The 14,152-nt window shown below is 39.0% G+C and overlaps 1 protein-coding gene across 1 annotated transcript in view; it reads left to right on the forward strand.

Moving 5' to 3' along the window:
* RASGRF1 (Ras protein specific guanine nucleotide releasing factor 1) overlaps positions 1 to 14,152 on the forward strand; it is a 215,860-nt gene that overhangs the window by 93,907 nt on the left and 107,801 nt on the right. Inside the window, exons 4-5 of the mRNA XM_001368395.4 lie at positions 2,425 to 2,517; positions 4,673 to 4,926. Coding sequence (XP_001368432.2) covers positions 2,425 to 2,517; positions 4,673 to 4,926 — 347 coding nt within the window. The remainder of the gene's footprint in view (positions 1 to 2,424; positions 2,518 to 4,672; positions 4,927 to 14,152) is intronic.

Consider the following 14,152-nt stretch of genomic DNA (forward strand, 5'->3'; position numbering starts at 1 on the left):
ACAGTTATTTTTTAAATGTCAGTCGTTTGAATTGAATTGTCTATACCTTTCCTTAAATCTGTGAGTTCCTCCCTCTACCTTCAACCTTCATCTCTGCCTATTAAAATCTTCCTCAATTTTGAACCACCACTATGAAGGCTTCCTTGATTCTACCCCAACTAGAAATACCTCCTTTCTCAAAATTCTCATATTATCTCTTTTGCATGTATAGGAATTTATCATTTTCTGTTTCATATGAGAGGGACTACTTTGGCATAGATACAGAAGCCAGGGAACTGACACTGAGACAGTAGTGTGCTAGTGAATGTTTAACAACAGGCTTTCAGAAAATGGAAGGGAATATTGACAAGAAAGACTTTGAAACTGAATCTCCGTCATTTTCTTAAGTCTAGCCTAAATACTCAAAAGAACATTTGTTCAAGGCTTGATCTTGTAGCATTCATTGATTTCCAAGGTTAAGTCGGTAGGAGCCAACTTCAGGTCTTCCTGGGTTCAAGCCTCATGTCTGACCCTGGGCAAAGTCATTCAAGTTCTCAATGTTCTGTAGTGACTTTCAAAGACTCTACATCACAGAACAAGTGCCGCCAGGTCTAGATTAGTGGCAGATCCTTATCTGGTGATCCCCTAGTTTAATGAAACCATAAGTCGAATCCCTATTTCTATTATGTATAATGGTTATTCATATACATGTCTCTTCTCCCCTATTGATACGCTGATATTCTTCCCTATTTGAGGGCAAGATCGTATTTTATTCATCTTTGTAGGAGATATAAAGATGAATAAAATATGTTTCTTGAATTGAGTGAATAAATTGTATCACCAATAAATACTTTGGGAAGCCCTGGAATAGGGATAGCCAGAAAAAGCAACTGTCCCAATTCTCATTGACTTTATATAACATATCCCTTGCCAAACTGAGATATGCCAAACATATCCCTTGCCAAAGCTTGTCCCTAAAACTCCTTCACTTGAGTGCAAAACTAATGGACAGGTTCATGCGTGTTATTTGAGTACTCCTTACCCAGAATTCAAAACATCCCCAAATAGCTAGACTTCTCAATTTGACACAGATTCTCTTCTATTTTGTCTTCCAAGTGTTTACTTGCCTGGCTATGCTAAGTCTCAGAGCCTAAGAAAATCCAGGGAATTAAACATTTTATTGATCGTTAAAATACCAACTCCCAGTGCTTGTATTGTTTCTTTAGAATCCTGTTATAGTGGGGAAAGCAGTGCAGGAAATTCACTTGGCATCCCAAAGGACTTGGTGTTCCAGTCCTGAACATGACATTTGACTTTGTGACCCTGGGCAAGTCACTTCTCCTCCTAAGGTCTCAGTTTCCTAAAATGAAGGGAGTTAGGCTGGATGAAGGATTCTTCACCTTTTGTGACCCCCTTTGGCCTTGACCAGTAGTCTGTCAAAGCCTATGAGCATCTTCTCGTAATAATATTTTTAATTGCTTAAAATAAAATACACAGGATTACAAGGGAAAACAAAGATTAATGAAAATGAAGGTTTTTTTTTTTTCCTGTTGAAGTTGGAAGACTCCCTGAAATCTATTCATTAGTCCTTTGGGAGTCTGTGAACCCCAGGTTAAAAGCCCCTGGAATAAATGATCCCTAAAATACTTTTCCTATCATCCTTAGAAATAAAAGCAATCTAATATCCACATTTCAAAAGATATGAAAATTAACAAATTGTTATTAACAGTAATAATATCTGATATTTACATAATGATTTACATAACAACATTATGAAGTAGGTATTACTATTATCCCCATTTTACAGATGAATAAACTGAGCTAGACAGGCTAAGTGACTAGCCCAGGGTCATATAGTTAGGTTTCTGAGGACAGATTAGAAGTCAAGGCTACTAAATGGTGGGTCTAGCATTCTTTTTTTTTTAATCATTACCTTCTGCCTTGGAATTAATACTATGTTTTGGTTTCAAGGCAGAAGAGTGGTAAAGACTAGGCAATGGAGGTTAAGTGACTTACCCAGGGTCATGCAGCTAGGAAGCATCTGAGGCCAGATTTGAACCTAGGACCTCTTGTCTCTAGGCCTGGTTCTCAATCCACTGAGCCACCCAGCTGCCCCACACATGTCTAGCATTCTATCCACCTGCCAGACTCTCAGTACCTTCACTGACTTAAAGTTACCCAGAAATTCAGCCTGATGAGAAACTGGATCACCTGACCCCCATGCCCAATTACATCTTTCCATCACTTCATTCAATGATTGTGGCCTCTTTGGGTAACTGATGCACAATATTATCAGATCTCTGATTACAGTGGCAGGTAAAAATATTGGGGACCAGAAAAAAACTTTTACAAACCTGAAAATGCAGAGTATTGTTCTGGGCCAGGTTCTCTGAATATCTTACTTATAGCCTTATTAATCACTGACTTTGTGTTTTGTTTTTGTAGATTGCTTCCTTGCTCAAGGACAATGATCGAATTCAGTCAGTCCAGACTGTCACACCCAATGATGAAGACAGTGACATCAAGAAAATTAAGAAGGTTTATGCCGTTTTTCTTTATCTTTAACATATGTTGACATCTGACAGGAAATCCCTAAATAAACCATCTAGCATTTCCAGTGGTCTCTAAAGTCCTCTCATCCCCCAGTACCTTCCTATATCTCCAAAGACCCACTCCTTCCCTCCAAAAAATAACCACCCCATTTACTCTCATCTCTTTCCAAATGCTTCCTTTTGTTCCCAGCAGTTTTCAAAACCATAAAAATCATAGAAATCAAAGAATGCCTTTCATTCCTTTTTTACATTCTTTTCCATGTCCACTCAATTTTTTAAAAGCAATCACTATCACGGCAAATGAGCACATGCAATATAACTTTTAACATGCCTATGTTTATCTTACTCTATACATTGAAACGATCCTCCTTTGTTCAAGATTTGAGTAGTATTTTCCTCCCGATTGAAGAGTATAAATATTACTAGTCCCACTTTACAGATCAAGAAAGACATTTTAATTGATTTTCCAAGGGTCCCAAAATGAATAAGGGACTGAAGTAGACTGAAGGGAGTAGAAAGGACAAATCCATAGTTCTTTCTTTTGCATCACAGTCATTATCAACTTTAAAATAGCCTTAGAAATTATCCAATACAAGCCCCCTCCTCATTTTACTATTGAGGAAATATGTTGAAGGAGGGAAGTGACTAGTTCAGGATCAAACTAGCCCTTTCGATACAAACCACATTTTATTCTGATTGAATTGGTGTGGCATTGACATAGATTCAGAAAAGAAGAGAGTCCTCAGGAAGGTAGGGTATTTGTTTACCCAGTGACTGATGGAATTCTTTCCAGTTGTCTCTGGACATCTTTTCTACTTTGGAATGGGTGGAGTGAGGAAGAGCATCAATGATGTGCCCATACCTACCTAGAGGAAAGAGAGTAGTATGAAAATCAAGACAGAAAACCTGTGTTCAAATCTCACCTATGATGGTTTTACTACCTGACTTAATTAAAGCTAGTTGTTTACTTCTCTAGGTCTCAGGTTCCTTAATCTATAAAATCATGGGGTTAAAATAGATGGTCTCTGAAATACCTTCTAGCTCTTGAAGCTGTGATCCTCAGTATTACAGGAATTTGCCTGAACTGGTGACCCTTTCCACACTGAGAAAATATAATCCTTATATATTGGTCCATATAACTGAACAGGGAAGAACCTCAGGAACATGTATTCAGTGCCTTTATTTTGCAGATGAGAGAAAATCTAAGTCCAGAGAAAGGTGAAGTGACTGGCTCTAGCTTGCTCAGTGAACTAGTAGCAGAACTGAAGTGAAAACACAGCTATCCTGGCTCTTAGGGCTCTTTCTGCTCTGCCACTGAAATATAAGAAAAGAAGTGGTGGGGAACATTCTTCAAATGTTCCTGTATATGAATTAATTTTTTCCCTAGTTCTTGCTAAAATTAGCCAGCAAAAAGGAATCAGACGACAGACATCAGAGTTAAATATTCCTGCTCATTTCCCTGTAGAATCTGTAGGCAGAAGTTCAAGATACGCGTGTATTCAATTTCATCTGAGGAGTCCCAGGGATGAGATTAAGGCAATCTGCCTTATCTATTCTAATTGGATAACTCCTCGTTATCATGATGAATATTAATTACAATTTTCAGGGTCTTTGAGACTCTTGCCCTATTTTTCACTCCTTCCCTTCAAACATTTCTTCTTGTAGCTAGAATGGACTACCCCAATCTTATTTTGTATTTCCATGACAAGCACACATTCTCTTCTCTATTCTACCTCTATTTTCTCTATTTTTGGTCAAGGAAGGCTTAGCCCTGGCATCCTCTTCCTCCATGATGACTTCACTGATTTGTTGTCTGAAAGTGATATATTCTACCACAAGCATTCCTGTCTGGATCTTTCCTTTTTGCCCCATCACAATCTATCTTACTTAACATATCTTTATCACACATATGTGTGCATATGTACTATCTCTTTTATGAGATTATAAATACCCTTATTAGATTATGAATTCCTGAAGAGTAGAAACTGCCATTTTTTTCATCATTTTTATTTAATTGTCAGCACCTAGCAGAACGCCTTGCATGTATTTGGCAAGTGTTTGTTCAGTGAACAAAAATGTGGTGCCATCTTTCCATATACATAATCAGAGGAGGGGAAAAAATAAAATCTTCTTTTTCACAGGTGCAAAGCTTTTTGCGAGGCTGGCTCTGCCGGAGAAAATGGAAGACAATTATTCAGGACTATATCCGGTCACCTCATGCTGACAGCATGCGGAAAAGAAACCAAGTGGTATTTAGCATGCTTGAGGCAGAAGCAGAATATGTCCAGCAACTGCACATCTTAGTCAATAACTTCCTCCGTCCCTTGAGGATGGCTGCCAGCTCAAAAAAGCCTCCTATTACACACGATGATGTCAGCAGCATCTTCCTAAATAGGTGAGTGTTCTTTTTGGAGGGAGAAGCTCTAAGTAAGAAGCTCCTGGTTTTTTTCCAATCAGCAACTGCAGTAAAATGGTTGGGCATTCAGAGGACTCTGCTGAAATTTGCTTTTTCCCATCAGAGAGCCACCAAAAAGTGGGTTGATTAAGCAGACTGATCAAACAAAAAAGGTTACCAATAAGAGAGGGGAATATTTAAGATCATTAGGAAAACAAGTTATTTTAATACTCCTCCAATTAGGTGACAAATTATTGCATATAAACAATTCATGTGCTAACTAGACATGATTCTTTTCTGTTCATATAACACTGTACACTATATGTATTTAGAAATAAGATTACATTTACTTTTTAAATAATCCATAATTCAAGCTTTTCCATTCAAACTGACCCTACCCAAAGTTGTTATAGATTTTTGTCCCATAATACTGCATAATGGTTCTCCTCTCACCTTCCTGTTTCCTCTCTGTCTCCTTCCATGACTACTCTGGTTTCTTTCACTAAATATGGAGGCACCTCAAGATCTGTCCTCAGTCCTCTTCTCTTGGTGATTTCATCCACTCTATTGGCTTCAATTATTTACTTTAAAGATTACTTTAGAAATCTATGTCTCCAGCCTTCACCTTCCAACTATTCCACCTATCTTGTTGTACATCTCTACCTGAATACTCCAGTCTAAAACTTAACCATATCTCAAACTCAATTCATTTTCCCTCTGCTTATCTCTTCTGCTTTGTTTCTATTTATTGATATTTATTCCATATTCCCTGGTATTTCTCATACTAAATGATAAGCACTCTAAAAGCAGATCATGCTATTCATCTCTGTATACTCCACAATGCCAATAATATTTTTTTATCTATAAGGCAGTCAATGAATCCATGCATGTACACACAACTATGTATAACTATATAAATATATATATATATATAAGTACATATATAGAGAGACACAGAGAGAGACAGAGAGACTGAATAACCAGTCATGTCCAGCTCTTTGGGATCCCATTTGGGGTTTTCCTGGCAAAGGTTTTGGAGTGGTTTGTCATTTCCTTTTCCCACTCATTTTACCAATGAGAAAACTGAAGCAAACAAGGTTAAGTGACTTGCTCACAGTCACATAATCTGAGGTTGGATTTGAACTCAGGTCTTCCTAACTCCAGGTCCAGGGTTTGATTCACTGTGCTTCATATATATATATATTTACATATATTCCACCCTAAAGACATATAGAAATACCAAGGATGAATATCTTATATAGAGCTGCTCCAGCCCAAAGACAAAGAAGACTCACACTATAGTTAAACATGTGTGGTGACATCCTCTGTCTTGATGTGCCTAAAGAAACTAAGAGGGTGAAAAGTATTGTGCCTAACTGGCATAATAGACAGGTTCATAATATATTAGGAATATGCTCTCATTGGAATCAAGGACTTTCTCAGTACAGTATTATTCCTGAAAGTTCCCTCTACCAGAATCAAAACTCCCAATCAGAACAAGATTCAACAAGCATTTATTAAGGATTCATGATGTACTAGGCACACTGAATGAATGTATGAATGAATGAATGAATGAATGAATGAATGAATGAATGAATGAATGAATGAATGAAAGAGTTAATGAAGCATCCATTAAGTACCTGCTATGTGCAAAGCATGGTGCTGAGAGCTGGGGCTGTACAAAAAGAAAATATGAGAGTCCTTGCCCTCAAGAAGCTTACATTCTAATGGGAGAGGCAACCCATCTAGAAGCTGTCAGCTGCAAGTCAGATGGAAAAATCTCATGGACAACAGGGAAAGAGGTAAAGCAGATATTGATGCCTCTTCTTTAAAATCATTTTCACTAATAAAATGCTATCATTTCTGATACTGCAATATTTGACAGTGCCAAAGACTTTTATGCTGAGCACATTCTTTTCTGGGTCTTCAATGGATGTGACTGTAGCACCCATGGGATCGATTACCAGCCTTTTATCTCCAAAGGATGGTGACTGAAAGCATTGGCTGGGAACACTGCAATTCCCAAGACTCTTGGGCTCAGCGTCCTGGTCTGAGGGGAGAGAATGATCAGGACAGTGGTCATGGCGCTTTGCCTTGGTAGGCACATGTTACTTCCTAGCTTAAACTCAAGACTGCTTCAGCTAGGTTGGCTTGCCTGTCCTGTATGTCCTTGGGTTGGTAGTTGGTGGCAATGCCTGGCCCTTTCTCTACAGAAAGCTGTCTCCTCATATGGAAAAACTGAGTTATAGGCAGGACTGGTGGTTAAGTGCTGCCACTCGGAGGGTTCCTGTGCCACTTGGGACCATATAAAGTCCCTGCCCTCAGGCAGCTTACATGTGGGGACAACAGGAGACAGGGAAGAAAATATGTACACAGATAAGTAAGCATAAACTAAGTACAAAGTCAATGCAAAGCAATTTTGAAGCAGGATGTAGGCGAGCACTTCCAACTGGTATGAGAAGGGACATGTGAGTGGAGCCTCAGAGGATGCTGGAAATTCCAGCTAGAGGTGATAAAGCAGAGCATTTTAGGAATAGGGACCAGCCTGCACAAAACCAAGGAGGAGGAAAAGGCAATGTCATATTCGGGCATCAGCAAGTTGGCTAGTGTGGCTGAAGCATGAGTGTTCTGTGCATAGGAAGTAATAGAAAATCAACTTAGAAAGCTAGGTTGGAGCCAGGTTATGAAGGGCTTAAAACACCAAACAAAGGAGTGTATGGTTTGTCTTAGAGATAACAGGGAGCCAGGGATGCTTCTTGAGGAGTTTAATGACATTTGTGGAAAGCTAATTGTTGAGAAGTTTTTCTATACCTCAAGACAAAATTTAACTCTTTGCAACTTCCTACTCCCCTCCCCAAAACTTGGTCCCTCCAAAATCATAGCCTCCCAGCCAACCAGTCCTACAAGAGACCCCCCAACATCTCATGCAATGGATTGTTCCTCCCCTCATTATGATAAGAGCCACCCCACCCCCCACCCCCAGCATGGGATCCAATTCAGTCCACAAAAATCTAAGGAGACTGCTAAATCTCCTGCTTCTGGCTGCTTTCCTTTAGTTACTTCTCCTTTCATCCAGAGAGTGCTGTTTCTGTTGCTATGGTTACAGATCTCCTCTCTAATACTGAAGTTGCCAGGCCTGGCTTTAATTTATGGACAAACAGACTTCCTACAGGGCATTGCAGGCATTATAATGGAGAGAACCCCAGACCAGGAATTAGCAGACATGAGTTCTATTTCTAGCCCTGCTGCCTCTTTGCTACGTGACCTTCCTTGGTCAAGGGAGTTAACCTTTCTAGGTCTGTTTCCCCATCTCTAGAATGGAAATCGGAATTCCTATTCCTGTGCCTGCATGAGGTGTCAAAAGATGAATGTTTCAATGTCTCTAAACCCTTTGATCTCTGCAGGAAAAGATATTAACCTAATTTAATGCTATTGGCCTCATTGAATATAATCTTGGCTTTCATGATCACCTCTGCAAAGCTTCTAGATTGGTTGGCCCAATTTCTAAAGATGTCGAAGGTAAACTCAAGAAAACTATAAGGGAGGTTCAAAAACCAATTAGAACACAAAATTACCTTTTATTTCCTTCTCTTGAAGGAAACTAAAAACATGAAATTGTTTCCTGACTAATGAGTAGAAGTGTCTGTTTCTCTCAGTGTGTGATATCAGAAGTATGTTCATCGCTTCAGGGATCAGGCCCTGGGCCAAGTTACAAATATTGATCATGCTATCATTCCATTCCTTAAGAAAACAAATTCATAAGGAGCCCTGGTGGCATCTACAGGATGCCTCTGCAACCAAATCAAAGAAGGATTGTACTTCAGGCCTTCAAGGAGAGGTTGGGTTTGCTCAGGAAGTCAAACTCTGAGTCTTTTGAGAGTATTGAGGGCTGAATTTGGGTGTACAATGGTAGAATTACACCTAAACTGATTAATTCTATGTCAGAAGGTAAGAGAGAGCATGGTCCATTATGAGAAGTATTCTTTTCAGGAGCGAATCCTTGGACAATTGGAGGAGGGATTGGGGTGTAATCGCTAGGATTTTCTGGGTGACACTGAGTGAAGATCATTAGAGTATCAGAATCATCTTCAGAGTAGATTATAAATTACAGGAATATGGAGAGAGTAGTGGATGAAGGTAGCTTGGGAAGTCAGGCTCCCCAAGCCTTGGCATCCAACCAACAAGATGGAACCCACACTGAATCCTCATCCTTCCCCACAGAGCAATGATGATGTCTTGGGACAGTGATGAAAGAGTTCTGACAGATGGTACATGTGATGCCCTAGTGGTCTCCACCTGGAAAAAGAGATCACCTTTAGTGAGCTAGTGTTGGAGGGAGTCAGAGCACTAAAGAGTAGATGCAAACAGCTCCAAACAGAGTTGCATTGATCCCGGCCAGGAGACCCATTGTGCCACTGCATACATGGAACTGCCTGGGGTGGAACTTCCTGGCATGGGACTATTTAAGCATCTGGGATATTCTATGGAAAAGGCAAATTTAAAGGCAAGATGAAGGCACAGCTTAGTGGTCAGCCACTGTTCTTTCCTTCCCCTTGCCTTTGAAAAACATGAACAGACACATGGACCCCGGCTGTTCACCCAATTGTCCACAAAATGAGTCCATGTCTGTCCTGCAAGCTGTCAGGTGTACTATGGTCTTTGATGGCTTTATGGAGGCTGCCTTCATGGAGACTACCCAACAGCTATCAGTCAGGTGGCCTCTACCCAGGAGGGTAGACTGCTGGGATTAGACCTCAAAAGGTTCTTATTAGAGATTTAAAATGGTTTACCACTCACTTTCATATTTTCACTCCAACTTCAATCACAAATGGCCATGTTCAGGAACCTTTGCCTCTCCTCTCTGCCAGAATTATTTCACATAAATACATAAATGTTCAACGTGGAAGAGAGCCTCAGAAGCCACCTTGTCCAAATCATACCTGAGCAAGAATTCTCCCAACAACATACCTGAAAAGTAGTCATTGAACTTTTGCTTGAAGACATCGAGTGAGAGGGAACCTACTCTCCAGTTTTGGAGAGTTCTCATCATTAGGGCATTTTGGACTTATTTCTCATGATATTTACTCGTTTTCAATGATTTCTGACTCTCCCTGGTCCCATTTGGGGTTTCCTTAGCAAACATATTGGAGTCTTTTGCCATCTCCTTCTCTACGGTTTTGTTTTTGTTTTTGTTTTGTTTTTTTACAGATGAGCAAACAGAGGCCAACAGGGTGAAGTGACTTGACAAGGGTCACCCAGCTAGTAAATGTCTGAGGCTGGATTTGAACTCAGAAAGATGAGTCTTCCTGACTTGAGGCCTGCACTCTATTCACTCTGCCACCTCATAGCCTGTTTTTCCTGAAATATGCCTTTCTGCAACTTCCTCCCCATTGCCCTCCATTCTTTTCTTCTTGGGGCCCTGATCTAATCCCTTGTCCAAGTGACAGGCCTTTAGATCCATAAAGACAGCTATCATGTAAGCCCAAAGTCTTTGCTTCTCCAGGCTAAACACCCTCCAGCTGTTTCAGCGGAACCTCATATAGTATGATCTAGAAGCTCTTCAGGCCCTGATTGGCTTCCTTCAGTTCATCTGTGTCTTTTCTAAAACGAGGCCCCCAGAACTGAACAAAATATTTCACGTGTGATTTGGGCAGATTACAGTGTGATTATCACCTCCAATTTTCTAGATACTACAGCTAGGGCCCAATTAGTATGAATAACAAGTCTCTAAAGTAGTAGCATAATTTGAATTTGCATTCAATTTTTCTGTTGATCTTTCATTATTATGACTTCAAATAGTTCAAATTTGAATACATGTAGCCATTGTAGAACACTATCTGTCCTGATGGGGACTTAGCTGTATTCTTCTCTTTTTTTTTTTTTAAACCTGACCTTCTGTCTTAAAATCAATACTAAGTGCTTGGTTACAAGGCAGAAGAGTGATAAAAGTAGGTAATTGGGTTAAGTGACTTGCCCCAGGGTCACACAGCTAGAAATTGTCTAAGGTCATATTTGAACCCAGGACCTCCCCTCTCCAGGCATGGCTCTCAATCTACTGAGCTATCCAGCTTGCCCCCAAATTCTTCTTTTTAATGAAACATAAGATTGTATTTGCTTTTGGAGTTGCCAAATTGTCCTGTTCACTCAAACCTTGTAGTTCACCAAAACTACCAGATCTTTTTCAGACAAACTATAGTTTGTTGAACTGTCTATACCTTCTCTTCTTCTCTATTTTGTGTTTAATGAAATTGATTATTTTTTCCTAAGTGTAAGATACAGGTTCTATAATTATCCATATTATATTTGGACCTATTAAAAACTACCAGGGTCTTCCTATATCCTGGCTCTTCCAATCAGTGTATTTATTAAATTTTCTTTTCCCTCTCTTCCAGCCTCGTGTCATCTACAAATTTAATACACATTTTCAATTATGGCTTCAATAAAGTCATTGCTAAAAAGTATTATAATAATTATATATATAATAATATAATAAAAGTAATATAATAATAATAATATAAATAATTCAGGGCTAAGAACTCACCTAGAGCACATCACTGAAAAGCCTTCTAAATTTGACGTGAACCATTTTTTGTATCCTCTAGCCTACGTTTCTCCATCTCATTCACGAGGATAACATGTGAGATTGGGTCAAATGCCTCATCAAAATGGAAACAATTTTTATTTAAACATTCCCTTGATCTAACGGTCTACTGACTATTTCTTGAGAAAGTCATACTAATTCTAAGGCATATTTGTTTCCTTTTCCATCTTTCCCTGTTCATTTGTACATTAATTCTTCCTTAAAATAATACAGTTTAGAATTTCAAGACATATTGAAGCCAAGATTACTAAGCTATAGTTTCAGGAGCAGCTAGGTGGTTCAGTGGATAGACCACCAGGCCTGGAGACAGATGGTTCTGAGTTCAAATCTGGCCTCAGACACTTTCTAGCTATGTGACCTCAGGAAAGTCACCTAACCCCAATTGCCCAGCTTTTCCCATTCTTCTGAATTGGAACTTAGTATACTTAGTATAGCATCTAAAATAGAAGGTAAGAGTTAAGGGGGGGGGAGATATAATTTGCAAACTCCCAAGATGGAGTGCTGGACCTAGAGTCAAGAGACCCAAGTTCAAATGTAACCTCAGAAACCTGCTATCTGTGCGATCCTGGGAAAGTCACTTAACCTCTGTCTGCCTCAGTTTCCTTCTCTGTAAATGAGGATAATAATAACACCCAAACTTCCCAGCATGGTTGTGAGGATAAAATGGGATGATATTTGGAAAGTAATTCACAAATCTTCAATAAATGCTAGCTATTATTACCATTATTATTTTTTTAATTGGTACTTCTGCCCTTTCCCAGTCCTAAAGCATCCCATTCTCAATGACCAATCAATCAACAATTAACTTCCAGGCCATGATGAGCCATCAGAAGATATTTAAGAAGCTTTAGCATTGCAGAAATTATAGTTATCTCTAGCTTCCCAGGTTCGTAACATTATGAGATTTAGTCCCAGAAGAAACCCTAAAGATCATCTAATCCAGAGGTACAGACCACAACACTTCTGATTGTTAAAAAAAAAAAGTGTAAAATTTAATTGGGAAATATTTTTAAATAAATAAGAATAAAATAGAATTTAAATAGCATTAATGTCTGGTTTTCTAAGTTAACATGTGGCCAACAGAGATCCTTATGTTTAAGTTCAGTGACCACCATTTCTGGGTGAGAGCCAGGACTTGAGATGAGAAGTCTTGAATTCAAATGTGACCTCAGACTCTTCCTAGTATGACCCTGGGCAAGTCATTTTGCCTTCCTTGCCTAGCCCTTACCTCTCTTCTGCCTTGGAACCAATAAACAGCATTGGTTTGAAGACACAAAAAGTAAGGGTTTTTAAAAATAATAATAAAAATTCATTCTTCCTCATTGAAATGAAGGAAGAACTATTCTTGGTTCTGCCATTTACTAGTTCTGTGATCTTATGCAAATAGCATCCTTTTTCTAGACCTCAGTTTATCTGGAAAATGCAATGATTTGGACTAAAGGTCCCTTCTAGCATTGACATAGTATAAAGTATGATCACTGATAATTGACTAACAATTTCGCAGAGAGCTCACGTGTAGTGATCCTTGGAGAAGAAATGCTGCTTCCTCCCTGCAAATAATAATTATTAAAGAGGGGAATTGGAGACTGATGATGTCTCTAAGGCCAACAGCAAAAAGTAGTAAAACAGAGCCACCTGCTCTCAGTAGAGGATTCAACAGAATATTTCTAGTGCTCTAGTCCTTTCAGTAACAAGGGTGAATTCAAAGCCCCAGAGGCCTACAGCTCTTAATAAAAATAACAGCATGCTATTAAGTAAAAATGTGTTAGCTAATTACTAGTACCCTGACACAAGCCACAGTAGTCATATGGGCATTCAGAATTAAGTAGGCTGACAAGTCTTATTAAAAACAAATTGCTAAGATGGTCCACAGGCGAAGGCCAAGCAAAATAATTAAATACCAAATTGTTTCTTTTTCTTGCTATAAATAGAAGAACCATTTGAATTTCTGTTTCACTTTGCCCAAGTGTCAAAGAGGTAGATCACCTAGCTGCCAGCATTCCCCATCCTCAATGCTTGGGACTAAAATAGTTAAACAGCTCTAGACTTGGAATCATGACTTGGGTTCACGTTTTTTGGATCGGCCACTTATTGTGAACTTGGCAAAAAAAATTTACTTCTCTGAGGCTCAGTTGCAACATCTGTAAGATGGTAATAACACCTGTCTTATCTAGTTCACAGGAATATTTGCAAGGCATTGTATATTATTAATTACTTATATTAATCAATAATATATAATAATTTATTTTATAATTCTTAATCGTTTGTTAATTATTCATCTTGATTAATAATTACTTAATTGGAAAGTGACATTTCTTGCCTTGGTGACTTGGCACAAACTGACCTGTCCCTTGTGCTGAGAATGTTTTTCCTCCTCACGGCTACCACTTGGAATGCCTAAATCCCTTGAATACTCAACTCAAGGACCATCTCCTTCAGGAAGCCATTCCTGGTTTCTCCACTTCTTACTGCCTCCCTCCTAAATAAATTTTGTACTTATTTTGTATATACCTGATATTTGTTTATCTGTGAGCAGGCTGACTTCCTCTGGTAGAATGTAAGCTGCTAGAGGGCAGGGATTCTTTTGTTTTGGTCTTTGTATCTCTAGCACAAAATATAGCTCTT

This window comes from Monodelphis domestica, chromosome 1 (genome assembly GCF_027887165.1).
Source record: "Monodelphis domestica isolate mMonDom1 chromosome 1, mMonDom1.pri, whole genome shotgun sequence".
NCBI lineage: Eukaryota > Metazoa > Chordata > Mammalia > Didelphimorphia > Didelphidae > Monodelphis > Monodelphis domestica.